General features: G+C 42.7%; 1 protein-coding gene across 1 annotated transcript in view; it reads left to right on the plus strand.

Moving 5' to 3' along the window:
* The window catches only part of DAB2IP (DAB2 interacting protein), a 157,135-nt gene that overhangs the window by 15,305 nt on the left and 121,305 nt on the right, over window positions 1-20,525 (plus strand). Inside the window, exon 2 of the mRNA XM_074161288.1 lies at window positions 4,739-4,842. Within this exon, the coding sequence (XP_074017389.1) occupies window positions 4,739-4,842 (104 nt within the window). The remainder of the gene's footprint in view (window positions 1-4,738; window positions 4,843-20,525) is intronic.

Consider the following 20,525-nt stretch of genomic DNA (forward strand, 5'->3'; position numbering starts at 1 on the left):
CCCACCCTTTATTAGGGTATTGCCTTGGGGGCTGGTGGAAATGACAGGGGGTCAGAAACCATCCCCTTTTGTGGGCACCCATTTCTGCTCAGTGGCATCTCTGCTGCTGGGCAATGGGGCTTCCCTCCCTTTCCAGATCCGGTGTGCCTGCACCATAATCCTCATTTAATAGACTGTTGCTTCGGTGATTTTCAGGCCTCTGTGTCATAAAAGAAAGATTTGGAGGTTTTAAGTTCATAACAAGTTCAGGACTTCGAGAGAGCAAATAGCATCCCGAGAGACTGTGCGTTTAAGTCCTCGGATCAAATCTGATCTAGAACAAATAAATGGACAAATGAAGGTATAATCCTGGAATTTCTATGAGCTGAGAGATAGTATTTAGCTAACAGAGAAATTCACTGTCTAGTGAGGATGTTATCTGATAATACTAAGTGCTTCTGGAAATGTCATTCCGTGGTTAGCTGCCTGCAGTAACGCTGCTCCTCGCTCTGGAATCCTTTATCTTGGAATACAAAATGGATGGCAGACATTCATCGGTGAAACCTTGCAGTGTTCCCATGGGATTTCCAAGGTTTTTATCAATTATGAACCTGATGAAAAGCATTAAACTGTCCCCAGGGTCAGACTGTGGGGCTGTAACAGAGGCTACAGCTTGAGGGGTGTAACAGAACTGCCAGAGGAGTCTGTCCAGCCAGAAGTGGAGTCCAGGAGAGGAGGAAGGTGTGCGAAGGGGTTGTGAAGAAAAGGCTGAAGTCAGATACTGAATCTGATCTCTTGTAGCTTGCTTGTTTTATGTACAAGTAGGCAAATTTGTCAGAAATCACTGAAAATAAGGCTGGAAGGGATTCCAGGAGATCATCCGGTATCCGTCTGCCCCAGGAGATGGGGGAGGAGGAAGCTCCTTGTACCCGAACCTCACCTGACAGGGAGAGCTCTGCCCCAGAAAGGGTTAAGAGAGGCTTGAACGTATATCAATTCCAACCTATAACTGTTCGTGTCAAGAGAAGACTTTTTTCCAGTGTCTAACTTAAATATCCTCTGCTGTCAATTAAGACATTTCTTTTTCAGCCCCTAGTGGCTTATGGAGAGAGTTTTTATTATTGCCTTGCAGCGACCTTTCACGTGGAGCCTGCTGTAGCAGACACGGCTAATGCCGGTGACCTGGCTTAGGACTTTTCCCCTAACCCTGGAGAAGTAAAAAGGGCAGTTCAAACCCTTATGTGTTCATACTGTTCGCTATGTAAAGCTGTTCTACATTTCTGGTAGTTAGGAGTTACTAATTTACCTGTAAGCTATTTTTACTTCCCTTTAAAACAAACAGCTCCCCCCGCCTCGCCCCAAACACCCACACCCAACCCTCCTTCTAGTTATTTCGGGTTTCTTATAAAGAGTTTTGTAACGCGTCTCTCCTGCAAAGCCTCCCCTCACCAGCGATACCCACAGTGCTTAAACTAAGCTAAAATGGAGGTTTGACTCTAAACACTTTATGAACCATAAGCTTAAGAAAAACCGGGAGGCTTTAGGTCCTACCCCATCTCTGTATTTTGGCCTGGGTCAAACCGATGTGTTTGCTGGCTCAGCCTTGGGTATATTTTAATGATGAAGTAAGAATTTAAGAGTACAGTTTGTGACTTGAGTGCAATCAGACCCAGATACTAATCAGCCCTGGGTCATGACACGCTCTCCCTTTCTCTGAAGAGGTCTGGCCTGTGTGGTTGGAAGAGGAAGCAGATGGAGAGGTTACCAAAAGTGAGACAATGGTGCACTTTGGTCTGACAAACCGCTGTGGTGCAAATCGATGGTGCTGTAACACCGCTGAGGAACAGCAAGTACTTTCCCTGCGTGCTGAAGGCAAGCGGTGTGTGGGGCTGGGAGCACGGCTCCGTGCCTGTGCCGAGAGCCTCCGGGAAGGTCATTTCCCACAGCTGCTTTTGACACCATCCCACCATTCCTGTTTTCCAGCCAGGTCTAAGAGAATTGCTTTAAACGAGGTTTATTTTTCTGGTCATTAAGAAAATGCAAAGCAGCTTCTTCACTTTCAAAACGCTGTAATCAAATAGTTTCTTTATGACAGTCCAAAAAAAAAAAAAGGCGGCCACTGTTCAAAGGAGTAGGGTGGGAGCCTTAGTGTGGAAGGAGATGGCACCAAAGGACTTGATTGCCTCCTTGAGATTCAAAGTGGCCAAGACATGAGAAGGCTTGTCTGGAAGCTGTGGAAGCCACAAACTGGCTGATTTTGGCAGTCTGGCTCTCATGCAGGTTACGTGGCCGCTGGGGAGGAATTATGGAATTATGGGCAGGATTTGCAACTGAGGAAGATGTCACTGAACAGGGACTTCACCCATCCATGGGTGGAATCTCACAATCTGTCCTTTCGGAGTAGTTCAAGGTACATCTCAGGAATTGTTGAGTGGAATTGCAGGTATTAGTTATTTCTTACTGGGAAGTAAGAAGTTATTTCTTATTGGGAAGGGGACAACCTTGCTAAAGGGACAACCCTCCTTGCCAAGACCTGATGGCAGCAAATTGCAGGTTGCAGAGGCTGAGAGTTGGCAAACAAACCACCTCTAAGTTACACTAGTTATGAGAACATCATTGTCTGAGACATTCTGAAGTATAGGTTGTTCCATCTTTAGATTTCTTTGCATACTAATTTGTAGAAGCCTCGCTCTAGCAGTCGGCCTCCTCATTTCCTTTTGCAGCAGGTATTCTCTCATTCCCAACCAAGAATCCTAGCAATGTAGTAATAGTCACTGGCATGCCTGCTGCCTGGGAAATTGTGTATTAGAAGGAATTCCCCCAATATTTATTTCCACTTCATTTTAAAATTTGTTTTCAAAAAAGAGGAGAACAACTGTGTGAAAAATCTGCTTTTCAGTGTCATTCTGAAATTGCTGATTACTGTTGCCTTTGCTTGGATTTCGTATCATTAAGTAAATAACTCAGTCTTACATATCTAGACACTGTCTTTCACGAGTCATACGGATTTCTGTAGATCAGAAGGGTTTGTTGATAAGGTGACATGAAGGACAAAATCTGTCAGTTTATTTGTGGAAAAAAAGCCTACAGAAAGAGAGAAATTCAGTTAACAAAATTCCACCCCAGTGGATGTGGATAAATAAAAGAGTAGAGAAGATTCTGGGGCCTGGGAGAATAAGAAGTATAAGCTTCATTCATCTTCTGCAAAGTTTGCACTATTCTGTGTTCAGGAGACCATGGTTTGATGGCAGAGGACAATATTTTGACATGTATTAGAGTGTGGCAAAAAAAAAGGCCAAAAGAAGACAGTTTTTGACAAAAGCCTTTCCTCGGCTTACACCTTACCAGTGTATTTAGATACCACCTGGTATTTGTTTACTTTTTCATAAGTAAAAAGTATTTTGAGAATTCTTACACAGTTTTGGGCTGGTTTTGAATGTAAAAATTCCTCATGTCCCCAGAATGCTGGCTGTGAGTGAAAATTGCAGAGATCCCACCGTTGGATGTGGTCAGCGGCACTTGCAGGGCTGGGACAAGCAGAAAAGAAGCATTTGGCTTAAAAGAGCGGGGTGTGCTCCCCCCCGAAGGAGCAGCAAAGGAACTGGGGTTTGAAAACGAAGGCGCGCTGCTGGGAGATTTGCCCAGGCCTTTCTTTTTTACTCCTGACACGTTACATGGGCTTAAATTCTGCTCATAAACGATTGAGCTGTTGCTTCTAACCTTCCTGCCTTGCTGTAGAGCTCTATATAAAGGCATTTTCTCAAGCTGCAAAGCCTCTCGCAGATCTCTACCCACGTAGATTCATCCAGAAGATTGTACCGACGAGGGAGCCTCCTCGCCTCCCGGAGAGCCTTCCTCTGCCCTCGTGTCATGTGTCCGCTCCTGAGAATGCTGTAGTCGGGACACCTGATTGTTTTAATTGAAATTATCACTAAATGACCATAACCCCAGGCCCTGCCCGTTTTCTAGGCTTCCTGATCAACAGGATGGAGATGAGATCACCTTTCGTGTGATGGGAATGCTGGGCTAATAAGGACTCTGGAACGGTTCGAGAAGGGAAGCCTATTACAAGATCTGAGCACCATTGAATGGCAGCTTGGAAATAGATCTATTTTTATGAGCCCTGTGGTACTTTCAAAGAGGGTTTGTGAACTGAGGAAACACCGCCTCATAATGCCGTTGCTGACCTTACCTAATATCTTTCTAAATCTTCTCAGTGTTAGGTATATTTGTTAATTTAGCCTCGTCAGCCCCCTCCCTTCCTCACCAGCAGGAGGTAAGTATTCCTATCTACATTTTATATTTTAGCAAATGCAGGATTTAATAATTTTTTTCCTGGTTACAAAGCAAATTGCTACAGGAATTAGAGAGGGAACATAAGCATCCTGTGCCTGTAACCCCATTAGCAGTTTCCCTTAGGATTATCAAGTCCACAAGTGCACGGATCTGTACTTTGCATATAATTCTCACTCGGCTCAATACATTTTCTGTTTACCTATCTGCATACTGGAAATAATGATAATGCCAACCTGTCAGGCATTATCTGAAGCTTACAGTTGTATAAAAAATGCTAATTGTTGAAGGTGAAAGTTTTGTAGATAGTTCCAGGCGGCTGTGGGAAATAGGAGCAGATACAGTGGCTCGTTTGCAAGGGCATCTCAAAGGAAGAAGCCCCGTTTTGCACGGCCTCCTGGTGTTCCCGGCCCGTTCCTCTGCTTGCGTGTTTGTAATTGTCCTTTATTTTCTGTCCTCTCCACAGAGTCCCCCCCGGAGCGGTGCGGGCAGAGGCGCAGCATGCCCAGCGGGGTCACTGAGAAGAACCCCACCATGGAGCCTGCTGCCACGACGCCCTTCCGGGTCACGGTGAGTGTCTGCCCCATCTTAACGATTGTTAGGGCACCATAATGATTATTACAGGGCTTCTAGGGAACTTACTCATCCCGAGGGAAGAGGTGGTGCATGTGAAACTACTCGATTGCTTGTTTTTAAGTAAATGTGGTGTTGTTGGATACTCTTAGCAATAAGCAACTGTAAAATATTTCTTGGTAAAGCAGCCAGATTTGAATTTGAATCTAGAGCAGGTTTGGGTAAGTTACTTCTCTTGAGAGACTTGCCTGGTGAGGTTTCCTTTGTAAATCCTAGGCAGTGCAGTATATTCATAGATGTATTTACTGGGCTGCAACTGGTACAGTACATCCTCGTACTCCTGTAGAAGAGAACATCTCCTGTAGTAAAACCTGTCATTAACTAACAGAAAAACTGCCGAGTGGGTGATTCCCCAGAGCCTGGTACCCTCTCCCAGCAGGAGCCTAGAGGAGCCATTCACTTTTTTCCACTTCTTCAATCCTTTTGCTTTGAGATGCTCTACTAATATCGCTGGTTTGTTGTGAGAGCAGTTATGTAAAGAACGGGAAGTCATTTGGGAGTGGAACAGAGCGGCACCACTAACGTGAATAGCAGTGATCAATAGGATAAACAGGGTCTTTTTGCTCCATGGGGAAGGGCGCTACTGTGTCCATTTTACAGAAGGGAACCAAAGACCCGAAGAAGTCAGAGCCAGTGGCTGACGGGGGAATCTGCTGGTGCTGAGCCGTAGCTCCATGATGCTGTGGACGATGGAGTAGCTGCCGGCAGTTTCAGTGCAGTATGAGGATGTGTGATGAGTTTAAACACAGGACTCCCTCTCCCTACCCTCTCCGCACTCCCACAAGATCAGATGTTCGGGCTGGCTCGTAGCTTTAGAAGATAGTCCCTCTCATGCCTTGGAGATCAGTTCTGGAGTGAGTTAAAAGTCTTTGTTTCTTCTTTAGTTAGAATGTGCACAGTGGTATTTATCACTGCCTCCCACTGATAAAAGTCATCTCTCTAACATCCTGCAGATAGTAGATAGACTTCTCAAGTGGGTCACAGTCATTTTTACCACAAGGATTGTGTTATCTAACGAATGATATCAAGTCCAAGTAATTATTCAAGTTAGGAGTACACTCAGCTGACAAATAGAAGTGCAATGGTGGGATCAAAACATTTTTTTTTTGAAAGTGAGCAATAAACGTGCAGCTGAGAGTAGCTGTTTGGCTTGTTTCCTAATGCATCATCAGCCTGGACACGCCTATAGTTAATGCAATAGCGCCCTGGGAGGCTTTGTAATCAGCTGAAGTTACCGAGGTCTTTTGGGTGGCATTTGGGGCAACCTCCAGTAATAGTAAGAGAGAAATCTATTTAGAGATTTTAAAAAATAAATACAACCATAAAGTATACACAGCTGGAGATGGATACACCCGGTATGAGCGATGGCCAAGGCAATCAGGTGGTTATATTTTCAAGAGCAAAATGTCTGATATCTGTGGATAGTAAGTTTGCACTCAGTTATATTTATGCAGAGAGGAGGCAAATGGTCTTGGAGCTGTTTTTCGCAGTGTATGTTTATAGGTTTTCTTTCCAGGCCACACCTACTTTACAGGCTCAGCTACTTCATAACAAACCTGGATGGGCAGAACCAGAATTGCAAAGGAAAGGCAATGGTGCAACCTTAAAAAAAATCTGAGCACACCCAGTTCACCTGAGAACGTTTGCACTAGTGAATGAGTCATTAATAGCAGCTTGTCCAAGTAGTTTATCCTAGTTCTATAAATTGTAAGTTTGTGAATGCGTAACATTCTCTGTGGAGCTCAATTTTGTAGCCTTTATATGCAAACACATGCTGAATATATGAGAGCGTGGGTTTTGATACTGCCCTGTTTGCTAAATGGAACGGGAAGAAGTGATGAAAACAGTGAGTGGATGGTGGGAGATGAGTTCTGTTTGGAAGGAGCGTGTACAGGATGTGGCGAATACTGAAGGCAATGGAACAGAGAAGCAATGGAGTAGGATATGGCTTTAAGCATTTCCCGTAGGGGCATGTTTGGTTTTCTTTTTCTGGAGCTGACGAAAGTCGTTCTCCTAACAGCTCCCTGCTCGAACAGGTCAGAGCACAGAGGGATCATCTTTTGGTCTGATTCCCCTTGTGGTATCACCTTTTTGCTAAACAAGGTGCATCTTCTTTCAATGCCAAGAGGGAAACTAATTTTTTTTCTCTAACCCCCTTGTTCCACAAGCCATGTGCCCTCTGTCTGAATTGATTATCAGTTACAAATGCTCTAAACTTCTGAGCAAGGCAGACAGAAAGACATGAAGCTAACTGAATAGGCATGCTTTTGCTTTGTGCCTTTCATTTATCACAATCCTTCTGCCTCAATAAATGAGTATCTTTGAACCTTAAACAATGTACTACTTGTTGATGAAAAAGGCAAAGAATGATGGGAAAATCAGGATTCTTCACAAGACAGAGGATTTGGGAGTATTTTTCGTAGTGTACTTGCAGTCAGTGAAAATAAAATGGTATTTATTCCTTTTCCAGTGGTATATATCCTGCTTTATGTTTTTAGAGAAATTATTCCTGTCTTTAAGCAGGTTAGCTCTTGTTAGTGAAACAGCCTGTATGGGATGTGGTTGCTTGCTTTGACTGGCTCTGTGATCCAGGATGGATTAAATAGGGGCCGTCATCACATGGATAATACAGAGCATTTTTCTTCTCTGAGTTACAATCCACTATTATCTCATTTCTGTTCCTACTCAGCCCTCCGAATGTTATTGCCATTAATATGAATGGCTTCATTACGTACATAGTTTTTATGGCTGCCCAGATTTCAGCAGATGTCTGACTTAAGAAATATATTCTCCCTCACCTTCCTTCATTAACCAGAGGAACATTAGCAGTCAGTCCACTCCAGCCACTGGGAATAGTAATTAGTGCTTTAGTTTAGTGGTAATGGGATTATTACTTTTGAGCCTGCTGCTGCAGGTTTTGATGTTGTAAGCTTTTCATATTTTACAGCTGATTGTTCTTCCCTGACATCTCCATCCTTCTGCTGTTGAGTCTCCAAGGCACTAGTAAGCTCAGGAGCCACTGGATCCAGCTATTTTGACAGCGTCGCACTCCCAGTTGCTTGCTTTCATTTGAAATCTAAAGCAAACTAGGGTGGAAGTGTTCCCTTCCCATACAGAACTTTGCCAAGTTACAGTTAATGGGGCATAAAAATGGTTTTTGTAGAATCTTTGGAAAACAGTAGCTCATGATTATTATTTTTTTGAGTTATAAAATATAACCTTGAAAATCAAGCCTTAAGATTTCTACATCTTAGTATGTGAATGAGCTGTTCATATGCCTTCTACAGAAATAAATTTTTAATGGAGCTTCTTAAACATGGAAAATTCTTCCCCAGTCCTAGTTATCTCATGTTGTAAAATGATTATTTTCTATGTAAACCCACCTCACTTGACTTCTGTGCTATCAGAGCTTTGTATGATCTCATGTTGTCTAATGAATCCAAGCCGCTAATGCAAGTGACCACTCATCTGAGGTCCCTGATTCTGAATCTGCTCCGAGCACCAAGCTCAGCATCCAGTGTTTAGTCTATGTCTGATTGGAAAGCCATGAATGTGCTTCACATCGGCAGCTACACACAGCTTTGTGTGGACTAGAAGAAACCTTTCTGACTGCTGCACTGGTGTCTGGGAACAGTCCATTTGGTGCATGTCAGTATAAAACTTAAATATAAGCAGGGAAATCTAGTCCTCATGAATTTATTATATCTGATGCACTCACAGAAGAGACTGACTGTCCTCACACACGTTTGCAGGAGACATCTTTAGTGTTAAATAGTCTTGTTGGAACCTTTCCTATTTGTCATGATTCTGCCCCTAATTAACTAAAATTAAAAAGTGCTTCAAGAGAAGTCAATATCTAAGGATAGAAAAAGAAAGATAGAAGGCTTAACTTAGCATGAGATGTCAGTTAAAATGTTGCCTCGTTATGTAGTGACCTGGAGTTGTCTCCACTGAGAATGGGTAATTGGCAGCAGCTGATAACACTCAAGAGCTGAGACACCAGCGTCCTCGAGGGCAAAAGCTGGGCTCTTCTCCATGCCCAAGGGGAGGTGAGTGATGCCTTGCTGCTGACTGGCATTTACCTGTTAGGAGGACAGAGAGAGGCGTTTTGCCTTTCGGCGTGGAATCCAAATAGCTGAAGGTGTGAGGTGGGTTAACCTGAGATTTGTGTTTTATGTTATCAGACACAGGGACCAGAAGATGGGAAATTCTGCTGGGTATTAAATCTTCTTGCTCTCCCCACCTTGCAGGGAAATCTGAGCGAGGGTGGGATTGTTGAGACTTGCTGTGTGATGACTTCTCTCCCATCTCATTAGAGTACTGCCATCTATTGACTGCTTTAATTAGAGCCTGATTTATGTAGTCCTCTCTGCAAATATCCCAGGCCAAGCAGAAATCTAAATTGTCAAAGCATTCGTGCAGAAGAGTTGAACTAAGTGTTTGGATCCAGAAACCGGAATGATCTCTCGCTGTAAGTCTGCCTGGCTGACTGAGGGCAAGGACCCTCCTTCCAAACAGAGAGAATTAATATAATGTGTGTAGTCTCAGTATTTTTAAATGGTTTGAAAATGGCTCTTTGCCTTTCTTACAGACCTGTGTCTGAGGAAGCATCTCTATACTCTCTCTAGATAGGGTTTAGGATTTTCTTCTCTCCAGACCTTTAATCCTTAGTTCTACTCTCAATCGTTTGCTTTCCAGGATCTCAGAAAACACTTCTGTGTTTCTTCTGGTTGAAGCCACATTGGCTACAAAAAAACCCCAACAAAACCAAAGCGAAGCACATTGTGGCTATAAGCTGTGTGAGGCTTATAGCCTTATAGCTGCCCATCCATGGCATTGTCTAAATTGGATTGGAAGGGAAACAATTCTCAGGGAAGCTTCAAAGGCCAAATGCAGTGGCATAAACCCGCTCTCGTTGTCAGTCATGAGGATGAGTATCATCTTGTTTTCTTGTGTTCCTTTGTCGTCTGCTTGTTGTCTGTTGTTCTGCTCTTCGAGTGTGATGTCTTGGAGCAGGAGCTTTCCTTTGTGGTTCACTTGTCATTGCTTTGCCTTTCAGGCCCTTAAATAATGAAGCATTTATAGTCACAAAGAAATAGGAAATCTTTTTAGGTTTTAGTTCTTCTCCTGCTTGTAATGTTAACTTGTTTTCTGCCTGTTTGGTTTGGGTACCCAGCTGAATTTACAGCGATACGTTATAAGCCACTCTTATGGCATTCCTCCATCTATCCTGATTTTAATCCTTGATAAATGAAGTATTAAATACTAATGGCATACCAGTAAATGGAAACTCCTGGAGAGATGAAAGTGAGTAACCCTTCTACCATTCCTCTTCACTGAACATAATCCTAAATAATGGGATCCTACTTCAAGCCGCTGTGGACGAGATATTGAAGGATTTTTTTCCCAAGTTTTTGCCAGTGTGATATACGCTACTTTCCGTTTTGTTTTAATTTTTTTTTTCCAAAAGCAGTCATGTAAATTATATGATAATAGGTTGACTTTGGAGAATTTATCTTCCTGTATTATGTGAAGAGCTGAATGGTGCTTCCCTCAGCGTGATCACCCCTCTTTAATTGAAATGTAATTGTTTACTAAACCATTCCAACTGGAAGGGAAAATTACTATCATTTTGGTCTGTGGCTGCATACATTAGAGCACCCCTTTTACGGGGACTGAATTTAAGGAGAATAGGAACATTATCACAGATGATATATAAACAGAAAGCTATTATCATTAAACTGTCAACTGCAGCTGAAATTGGATAACCAGCGATAGTGGCAGCAAGAAATATGTAAATTACTTTGAGAATGTATCTGTCAATTCAGTCACTGTTTGTGGAACAGGACATGCTCGGAAGCTTTGGGTTTCTGAGCATTTTAGGGATTGGAAGAAAAGCGAGGTCATTGTGAGCATTTGCAGTTATTTCTAGTCTCACTGGTACTGTTTTGCAAAAATTAGGAGTGCTAACCTGACTGTCAGATGCTTTTTTGTCAGGTACAACAACAGCATGATGACTTTGTACTCTTAAAGCATCTGTTGTTGATGGATTTTCCGGGCTCTCCACAGAGTGGCTGGTTATTAGCACCTTCATTTTACAGGTGGGAAAACGGAAGTAGGGAAAAGTCAACTGGCTTAAATGTGATCATGAAGCAAAGCCAGGAAATATTTCTAATTCCCAGTTAACAACTACCTAAGCTATTACTAAATACTTCACTGAAATCCTCCTTCAGTTTCAAGAGAATTAAATATTCTTCTTCAAACTTGATGCTGTCATGAGAAAATGAGTAAGTGGTTTCCTGGACTCCCAAGTCACTGTTCCCGGGTCAGACACACCTGGCTTTCTTACTTGCTCTGCCAGCACCACGTGTTGTCAAATTTGTAATTGCTTGCTATTAAAATTAGAGCCCTCTGTCTTATTTTTTCAAGTCAGCTGTTAATGTAAATCTCTGGGTGTATTTGCTCTTCGATTTTCGTGTGTACTTTATGAGCCATAGGATAAATTCCAGTTAAGGCACAGGAGATTTTTTTTTCCATACTCCATGTTACCTAGCACAGGGATTGGGAAATTACACTGATTGCAAATATATTATGTTTAACTATTTGAGTCCGACCTTGTACACTGAAAATTTTCTAAGTAAACTTGGAGTTTGCGGTTGGGGGGGTACTGGAAGGCGGAGTTGTTAAAGATAAGTGGGATTGTCAGCTTTCGGCACAGAGCTGCGGTTCAAACCACTGTGGATTTATTATGTGCATCAAGCAGGAGACAGGAATGACAGGATAAAAGACATGGTGCTATGACCTGCTTCACTGAAAAGGACTCAGCAAGGCAGGGTATGGATTTTTTTTTTTTTTTCCCCTTTTTGAACTGAATATGTTCCAGGGAGGTCTCTCTTTCAGAGCCTGCAGCTGTCTAACGGACAGTTTTACAGAAAGGAAGAGGCATAAGGGCTCATCAACAGCTTAATTCACACACTGAGGATGCTCTTCTTCTTTAAAAGTATTAGTTTTAGTTTTGGTGGGGTGGAGCACGGTTTTGGCCTGCTTTTGATCGCTATCGAACTGACACGGTTGGACAGCAAAGCCCTCTGTTCCTCGGGGTCTGTCCGGGCAGCATCAGGGCTGGCCCTGCTGTGTGGCACTACCGAGAGGATGGAGATGACCCGTTATTGTCAGCATCTGTTAGATGTTTTGTATAAGAAGAATTAATAGAGCTTGGTCAGTCCTCAAGGGTAAGGATCCACACAGCGCACAGTCAGACCTCCTTATTTAATCTGCGGTGATGGCAGCTTCCACCGAGAGGGGAAACGGCCAAGAATCACTAAATTGCTGTGCCCCGACCACCGCTGAAATGTATTCAGGACTTGGGGGGAAACTCACATTTTTGCTTCCTATGTTAGACCTGGGCAGTGGATAACAGGGGTGTTTATGTTTCTAGGGAAAATAAAGTCAAATACTGTGTAGTTCGCAGGTGAGAAAGAGGAAAACAAACATTTCAGCAAGTTGTCTGGCTCAGCGGTGGGTGTAAATTAGCACGATTCCATGGATTTCATTTAGCTATTCCAAATGTTTACACTTTCTCATATTTTGAGGGCAGCTGGACCCACTGCTCTGGGGTGTGTGAAGCCCCGTGGTTTTCAGAGGAGTGGTCTCAGGGTCCAAAGGAAATGGCAGAAAATCCTTAGAGCTGCGGGAGGAGATCACATCCTTGTGCCAGGAGAGAGACGGGAGACAGGGAGGGAGTGAGAGGGAGAAAGCAGCTCCAAGCTCTTCCTGGAGAGCCTGAGCAAGCTTTTGTAGGAGAAACCTGGGTTATTCTCTTCGTTTTTGGACTCTTCTCTTTAGATCCCCCCAGTTCCTCCACTCCTGTAGAAGCGGTGTTGCGGCCATATGAGAAACACCAACAGTTCCTGTATGTTTTCATGGAGAGAGCCCATGGGAGGAATATTTAAAATTTAGGCTGTAAGTAGGGCTAATAGGAAATGCTAATTCACATTTCATTCTTTTGATCAGTGTATATTGAATGATAATTACAGTGATAGTACTTGGCACTTCTGTAGCACCTTTCATCTGAGGCTGTTAAAGTGTTCTGCCAATCTGAATGAATTCAAGCTTGCAGTCACCGTGGGGTTGCAATTTATCATAATGCCTTCAAATAAATGGGGAAACTAAGGCATGGAATGATTATATGCCTTTCCCCATCTTTCATAATCTGTATAGAAGACCTGGGACTGCATGGGAGTTCTGCTGATCATCTTATAAGGAACAAAACCAAATCAAGGCATCATTTAAAATGGTAAAAATGATTAAAACTGTCCAGCTGATGGGCCTTTACTCTCTAAAACGTGTTTTGTGGCAATTTCACAATTTAATATATGCTTAGGTGTTCTGTTGTATTTTTATCTGTTGCAATTTTTTTTAGTTCCCCCCCACAAAGACAGACAAACAATCTCAAATTCTCACTGGATTTTTCCGATTTATATCAGTTCTTCAGAATCTTCCATTTGATGATTTGAACAGAAATGGCCACCTCTTGCAAAGATCAAAACTACTACAGGAAAAAATTCAGTAGCATTTCAAACTCTTCCCTGGAAGCCCAAATGCAAACACTCTATACTAATTAATAGGCTGTAGGGAGACAAATGGATCTGACTACTTCCATTTCTGTGAAATGAATGAAAGGCAGAAAGTAACCAAACAAAAGCTTTTATTTGTTTAAACCTCTAGGCATTGAAAAAGTCTCAGATTGCTGGTAGCACAGAGAAAAGACGACCATTAAAATATACAACTTGACAGCGTCCCTTTAATTTGTTTCTGGGTCACAGATAAAGAATTGTGCTGCAGATATAAAAGGTAGGATAATAAACACATTCTGTTCTCCCTCTTTCAATAGCGCTGATATTGTGCTTTCAGAAAACAAGTCGAATAGTGTAAGGTATTATTTGAGTCTCTCGAAGAGCTCCAGTAGGACATGAGTGTCCATTTAATCAGGACCTTCATCCCTGAACTTTTTCCATTTGGGAATTTGTATATTGAATGTTGCTTTAGCTCATGGATACTAGATATTTGCTTAGATACTAAATTGATTACAGTAGAATTAATAGACGTGTGTCATTGACATAGTTAACACTGAATGGTTATCAATAAATTTCTTCCAAGTTTTAACTTAATTTCTGAGACATATTTTTTCTCACTTAGACTAAGCACTTCTCTTTAATAGCCATAAATATGGCATATTTTGAGCCATAATTTCTTGAACATTCATTGTGACAGATGGGTCACACGTCACCTGCATACTTTGGTGCTGTGAGAGGAAATTGTGTCAGAGATGCTCCACCCCAGCTGGAAGTGACCTTGTCTGGGTTGTTCACCCCTGGGGAAGTGTCTGACTTTGAACTTTTAACAGGGATGGGAGAGCTTATGGCACTTTCTGTTGGGCAGAGCTGCTGAGTTAGATCATTTGGAAGTTGTTTTGGTGGTTTCTTCTTCCTCTTCCCACCCAAATCCCAGACTGGTGCTGTCTCGTGTGAGAGTGTTTCTCCAGGTGGTGACACTGTTGTTCCAAACCAAGCGCAGCTACTTGAAGCGGCAGATCTGACACGGATGGTCTCCTGGTGATTACATGGTCTCGGGATACTTGCAGCTGAATAACTTTTTATTACTCCGGGTCTGTCTGTAAACTTACATGTTAAGATGACATTGATTTCTATATACTTTTTTCAAACTTTAGTTACCATGGAAACAGGATCCACTTTCTCCTCCATACTGCCGCTTTTCCTCAGCGCTGCTCTCTGAGAAGGAATGGGCTGTATTTGTCCTCCCCACCCTCTTTTTTGCCTCGTGAGCAGTGAAAGTTGTGGCTCAGGCATCGGGGATGATTTGAGAGAGCGATGGCACGAGCTGAAATGCCTTTCCAGAAGGATTCAGGTATTCCTGGGCCTGGCGCTCCGCCAGCAAGTCTCCTGTCTTTATCTTCCTCCATAATTACCGTGGATCATATCTTACCTGCAACATTCTTCAAAGCGCCAAGGAAATTAGCTCCAGAACTAATCATGTCTTTATTTCCTAAATTGCTCCCTGTGGTTACGTACGCTGTTCTGCAGAATGGGGTTCACAGGGATCAGCCCGACCTGCCCCTGCCTGCCCTTGTCTCCTCCCTTCCTTCCCACCACTGCCAAGACCATCTCCACGTAGTTCCCATGGTGTGACAGCCTGGCCCTGGTACAGCAGACGATCAGGTTCCCCTGCCCTCTTTGCCACTGGTGGGAGATGTGCCCACGTGCGCCTTCCCGGCTGTGACGTGCGGAGCCGTGTTGGCTCGGGCCGTGCTCGGAGAGCAGCTGGGCGTCCTGCGGGGCCACCCTGGGACTCTGCCTCCTTGCCATGACCCGGAGAACTTCTGCTGGAGCTGCGCGGTGACCTCTGCAGCCGCTGACCCACGGCATGCAGGTAGCGTAAGGGAAGTGGAGCCCAGGTCTGTGCTCAGCTGGTTTATGCAGATGTGGCAGGAGTGGGTGGAATCAAGGATTAGATTTTCTTTCTATACTGATTTTACTTAGCGGTTGATTATTTCCTTTAATACTGAGGGCAGAGATGACCGTGTCTTTAGTCGTGCTTGGGAAACAGGGGTGTGGTACGGAACAAGATGGGAACTCAGCATCTCCAGGCAGTGCTGCCCCATCCCTGCACCCATTAACTTCTGCACTCCCCCTGCGGAGGAACAGAGTCAGAAAGGCATCTATACACCTGGCTTGGTGTTTTGTACCTCCCTGTCAAACCTAGGGTTTTTATAACGATGTACAAATAGGAACTCAATTTTTGCTGGTATTCGGAGGATGCCTTCATAGGGAACAAGGCGCTCGGAGAGTTCACAACTGGCACGGCAGCTGGTCTCACCGAGGGACAGCGCGCTGGCCATCCCGCCTCCGGGCTCCAGACCTGCTCTGGATGCAGCCTTCCTTGGTAATTAGCAAGAGAGTCAAAAACAGTTAAGGAATAAATAAATGAGACTTAAATCTGCCTGATAGAATTGAAGTTTCCTGCTGGGTGACAAAATTCTGCTTTAAAGATAGTAAATCCACTGCTAATAATTCGGCAAGAAATAATCGCTACTAAGACCCAAAAATAGGATCTGCCACTTACAATGTCTGTCATTATTTTTCAGAGGGATAAAACAGCAGTGAACTTAATTTTTGCCTCCAATTCTTGAAAGATATTCTTTCTGCTTTATATCTTTGGCAGGCTCTCAGTGGAGTGTCCTAGGAAATGTAATTGTCAGCCGTGTAGGTTATTGCTACCTCACACCACGTTCTTCGCCACCTTAACTCAAAGATCCTCCTTAGGAGGAAAAGAAAAGGAGGAAAGGTGGAGAAAAAATAGCAGGGAGTAATCTTGCATTTTTTTTAATTTCAATTTTAATTGATGGTTGAATACCTGGGATTTCTTCTGAAAAGAAAAAGTTGTTGGGTCCTTTGCATTTTTATTTTGCATGGAGGGGGCAGGTGGAGACCTCGCCGCCGGTCTCTGGATGGAAGTATGTACATTTCTAGCCTTCGGTTTCTATTTTAATTAGGAGGAGACTTTGAGATTTTGAGAATTATTTTCCAGACTTATAAAACCACCTACATTTCTTGATTTTTTTTTTTTTTTTTTTTTTTTTTTTTTTTTTTTTTTTTTGTGGTACAATTTCAAGTAGAAAGATTCCTTCTTTCCCATCCTACGGATTATTGCCTGTTACAGTCCTGAGCTTCCTGAAGCAAAAAAATTGTCTGATCTGTGTGTCCTGAAGGACAGAAAAAAACCTTCAAGCAAGGCTGGTACATTCCTGGAAGTGTCATACGTGTGTTATTTTTATCTCTTGGTTATAATTTTTCTCCTTTTTTTTTCAAAGCTGTAAGCAGAAGTTGAATCAAATTGAAATAATTATTTTCATAAATTTTGAGGTTAGGACAAATGAGCTTCATCTTAAGTATTTCCACAATGTCTGGAAATTAAGCTGTCTAGAAAGGTAGATGGGGAAAAATGCAAGACTGATGTATTGTCTGAATTATAGTAAGTATTCACCGTACCTTTACAAAAGTTAACATTTTTGTTTGATTGCAGCTGTAATTATTGCTGAATACAAATGTTCCAATTTAAGCTTCAGAAATGTGGTGAAAGTCTTCGGAGCCAAGAGCATCTGCCTGAAACATGAGTTTCATGTTTGAATGAGTAACTTTTACTGCAAAATTACACAATGAATCCCTACGTTCAGAGGATAATAATAATTTTTTATTCTAAACATATCATCTACCAACTGCTTTTTACAATTTATTGGCCGAGCAGCTGCTTTTGTAGAAAATGTGTTATTAAAAGCACACAAGATTTGTCAATGAAAATGCAGCAACTTGATGTTGATACCTTTCGGTAGAGTTAGAGTTGGTCATCAATACTGTGGAAAATGGGGTTATTTCCTCCAGTATTTGCTCTGCTCTGAAGACGTCAGATGGGAGTGAGTAGGAAGAGGCCTGATGACTAGATACAAGACGCCATCCGCATGCTGCTCCCAGGCCGTAAATCACAGCAGGGATAGCACATATAAAACACGCTCATGAAACAGTTTACTCTGTATCATATAGCAAAAGTGGACTTTAAAAGAGAACATTAATGTAAACAGATTTATGGAGATGGTTTTTTCATCTCCCCTGTGTATTTATGGCTCATTCCGGAGAGCTGTGATACCTGTTTTAAGAGGAGACCGTGTATTTGAAGGGTTTGCCTGCTGGAATAGGAGTGAAGCATTCTTGAGAAGTAATCCTGATTTTGCAGCTTATCTGCTGTATAGTCAGAGTAGCAAATCACTTTGACACCTCTACCTTCCAACTCGTTTCCTCTCTGACCTGCCAAAAGAATCTATTTGGACACTATTTCCTACCTGCTATCCCACCTCTACCCGCGCTCCCTCATTCCTCCCCTCAACAGTGAGCTCCTTGAAGCGTGGATCTTCCTAGGGACTCTCTTTTAGAAGGCATATTATTATTTCTGATATTGTACAAGTATTATGTTAATCTGGCTTATATGAAAAGATACCTTTTTTTCCTGAAATCGAAGGGCAGATTGGTTTATCCCGACTCTTCATATGCAGGTTATGGACCTGGTATAAGTGTCCTGAGCCCAATGTTCATTTACCCGCTGGAGCTGACGTTCTCTCCCACAGGAGCAGTTCCAAAGTGCAGCTCTTGTAAGCTCCTGGGCTTCTTCGGCCATGGGAGAAGCACCAGAGGGCTGTGGATTGGGATGTCCATGGCCATGAGCCTTGTGCTGAATTACTTATCACAGCGAGCAGGACCCATTCCAGAGTTAGATGCCAGTACCTTGTGCACAGGCTTGAAGTCTTAAGAACCTGCAGGTGTTTTCACTTGGATGCCTTCTATAAAACCTCTGAGTGATAGAAACCATCAATCTTTGCAGAGTTTGGTTGTTTTTCATGCCTGAATGGGATCTCCAAGCATCCAAATAGATACTGCTACCATGTCCTATAAATTCTTTATCTTCAGTTAAATCACAACTACATTTTAAAAGCAGGATGAATGTAATGATTCACAGCTCATATTGAGTGTTTAAGTCATTATTATGCTCTAAAAAGTATTGCAAAAGTTTGAATTTATAGGAGTGTGAATAATTTTCTTTTGGCTGGGGATTATCCCGTTTAATCTAAAAGGCACTCATTCTCTCCATATCTGAGGTTTCAAAAATATTTGCCTGATTAGAATCTGTTGCTCTCTGTTGTAGAATAAATCTCCCGTGTGTACAGCGCATGGGAGACTGTAAATGTGAAACTTAGTACATTTATTGAAAGTCAAATACTTAAAACTATATCATAAACAATTGAAGTCTCCAAACTCACAAGATATGTTTTCAAAGTGCTGACTCTCCTGGATTTGGAGTTTTTGTCTGAAGTCACTTAAACTCTCACGAATCTAAACCAGTGAGGATGGTTCTTTAAGAAAAATGCATGGGAAGTCGTCATGGGATTTTTTAGGAGTCTAAAAATTACTTTTCTACCTATGACCTTCTATGGTATTTGCTGAAAAGCTGGGTGTTTCCCGCAGCAATCTGTCGGATGCCAGGTCTGTAGTAACTGTGCGTTTTGAGAAGCTGTGTCTGGAATAATTGCAGGTGTATCTGCCATTCCACGAGTAAGAACGGGCATTTTTTGAATGCAAATAAGGTATTTGCACAGCTCATATGGGCTCACATGGAAGGTTTTCCAGATGCATGCTGCCTGCAGGCATCCTTTCAGGGGTCCACGATCTGAATGGCGTGAACAAGAGCGTACAGCAGGAAGAAGCCATTGAAATACTGTCTTGGAAATGGTTTGAACAGAGCGTGGTGTAGACGTGACAGCCGGCTATCCTGGCTGGCTCTCCACAGTCAACGTTCAGGTGGTTTGACATGCAGACAATTACCTGCAGTAAAACAAATTATTATAAACTTCTAAACGTTGACTTTTAGGGAAAAAAAAAAAAAAAAAAATCACTGTCTAAGCCTAAGCTGGGGGAATGGGCATGTTTTGGAGGTGACACTTCGAGGAGGGGACAGTTCATCTCTACCGGAAGGATTCTGGGCTTCCTCATGTTACATGATAAAGGGAAATGGAGTCTTAACAACCCCTGGCATATTGTTAAATGATTTTGGTATTCCCCTCTCCTTCCTGGCTGTAGGAAACTCAGTCTCCACAGCTCCAAATAAGACCAGCTTGCTTTAACTATTAAGGTTAAATGCCTTACTTTTCTCTTTTCATAAATAATAGCAAGAATGACTCTCTCTCCTAGAGGCCATAGATGTTGGGATGTTCCCTCAAATTTTCCTTGATGATCCTTACTGTGCCTGAATTAGTTTGTTTCTTAAAGCTTTACTTGGAGAAATGTCTATCTTTTTATGTTACTTAATTTAACTCTTTGCAGTAAAGAGTCCCAGAATATGGATAAAGTGATGCATTTTGTTTGCCTTCTAAATGACTGCCATAATTAGATTAGAAAGCAGGCTTCATGTACAGTGTGAATCCCTTTTTTTCATTTAGACACTGCTGGGATCTTCAGGGACTATCAGAAGGCACTTTGCTTAGTCCTGAGGTTGTCAGGACATAGCTTTTCCTCTGCTGCAATTACAACCTGCCATGGTGGTTGCCAGCACTTGGTTTTGACTTCTCTTCAGCAGTGACAGCTTTGTTCTAGGGGACTAAAGAGGCTGAAGAACCTAATTTGAGCACAGTTCTCTAAGGAGAGAGAACAGGGGAAAGCTCAGAGTCTCTTTTCCTGCATTCCAAGGAGAAACAGAGTCCTGGGATGGCCACAGCTCGTGTGAGGTGTTACCTGGTCTTAATGTCTGTCCACCTCTGTGACTGCCCAGGACGTGCTCTGCTTCTGTCAGGATTCTTCTCACTAAACAACAGACAAAGAAGTTCTGTGAGCAGTTTGTCCTCTGGGATGATTGACTCTGTTGCACCAGTTAAATAAGAAAACTGTTTCACCCCACTGAAATTCTTCCCCAGGTGGTATCCTTGCTTGGCTTCACCCAGGCAGTGTTTTTCTAATCGCTCCTCTCTTTAGATAAAAATATCTGGTTTTGTTCTTCAAGGT

The sequence above is a fragment of the Numenius arquata genome, chromosome 19, assembly GCF_964106895.1.
Source record: "Numenius arquata chromosome 19, bNumArq3.hap1.1, whole genome shotgun sequence".
Taxonomy (NCBI): domain Eukaryota; kingdom Metazoa; phylum Chordata; class Aves; order Charadriiformes; family Scolopacidae; genus Numenius; species Numenius arquata.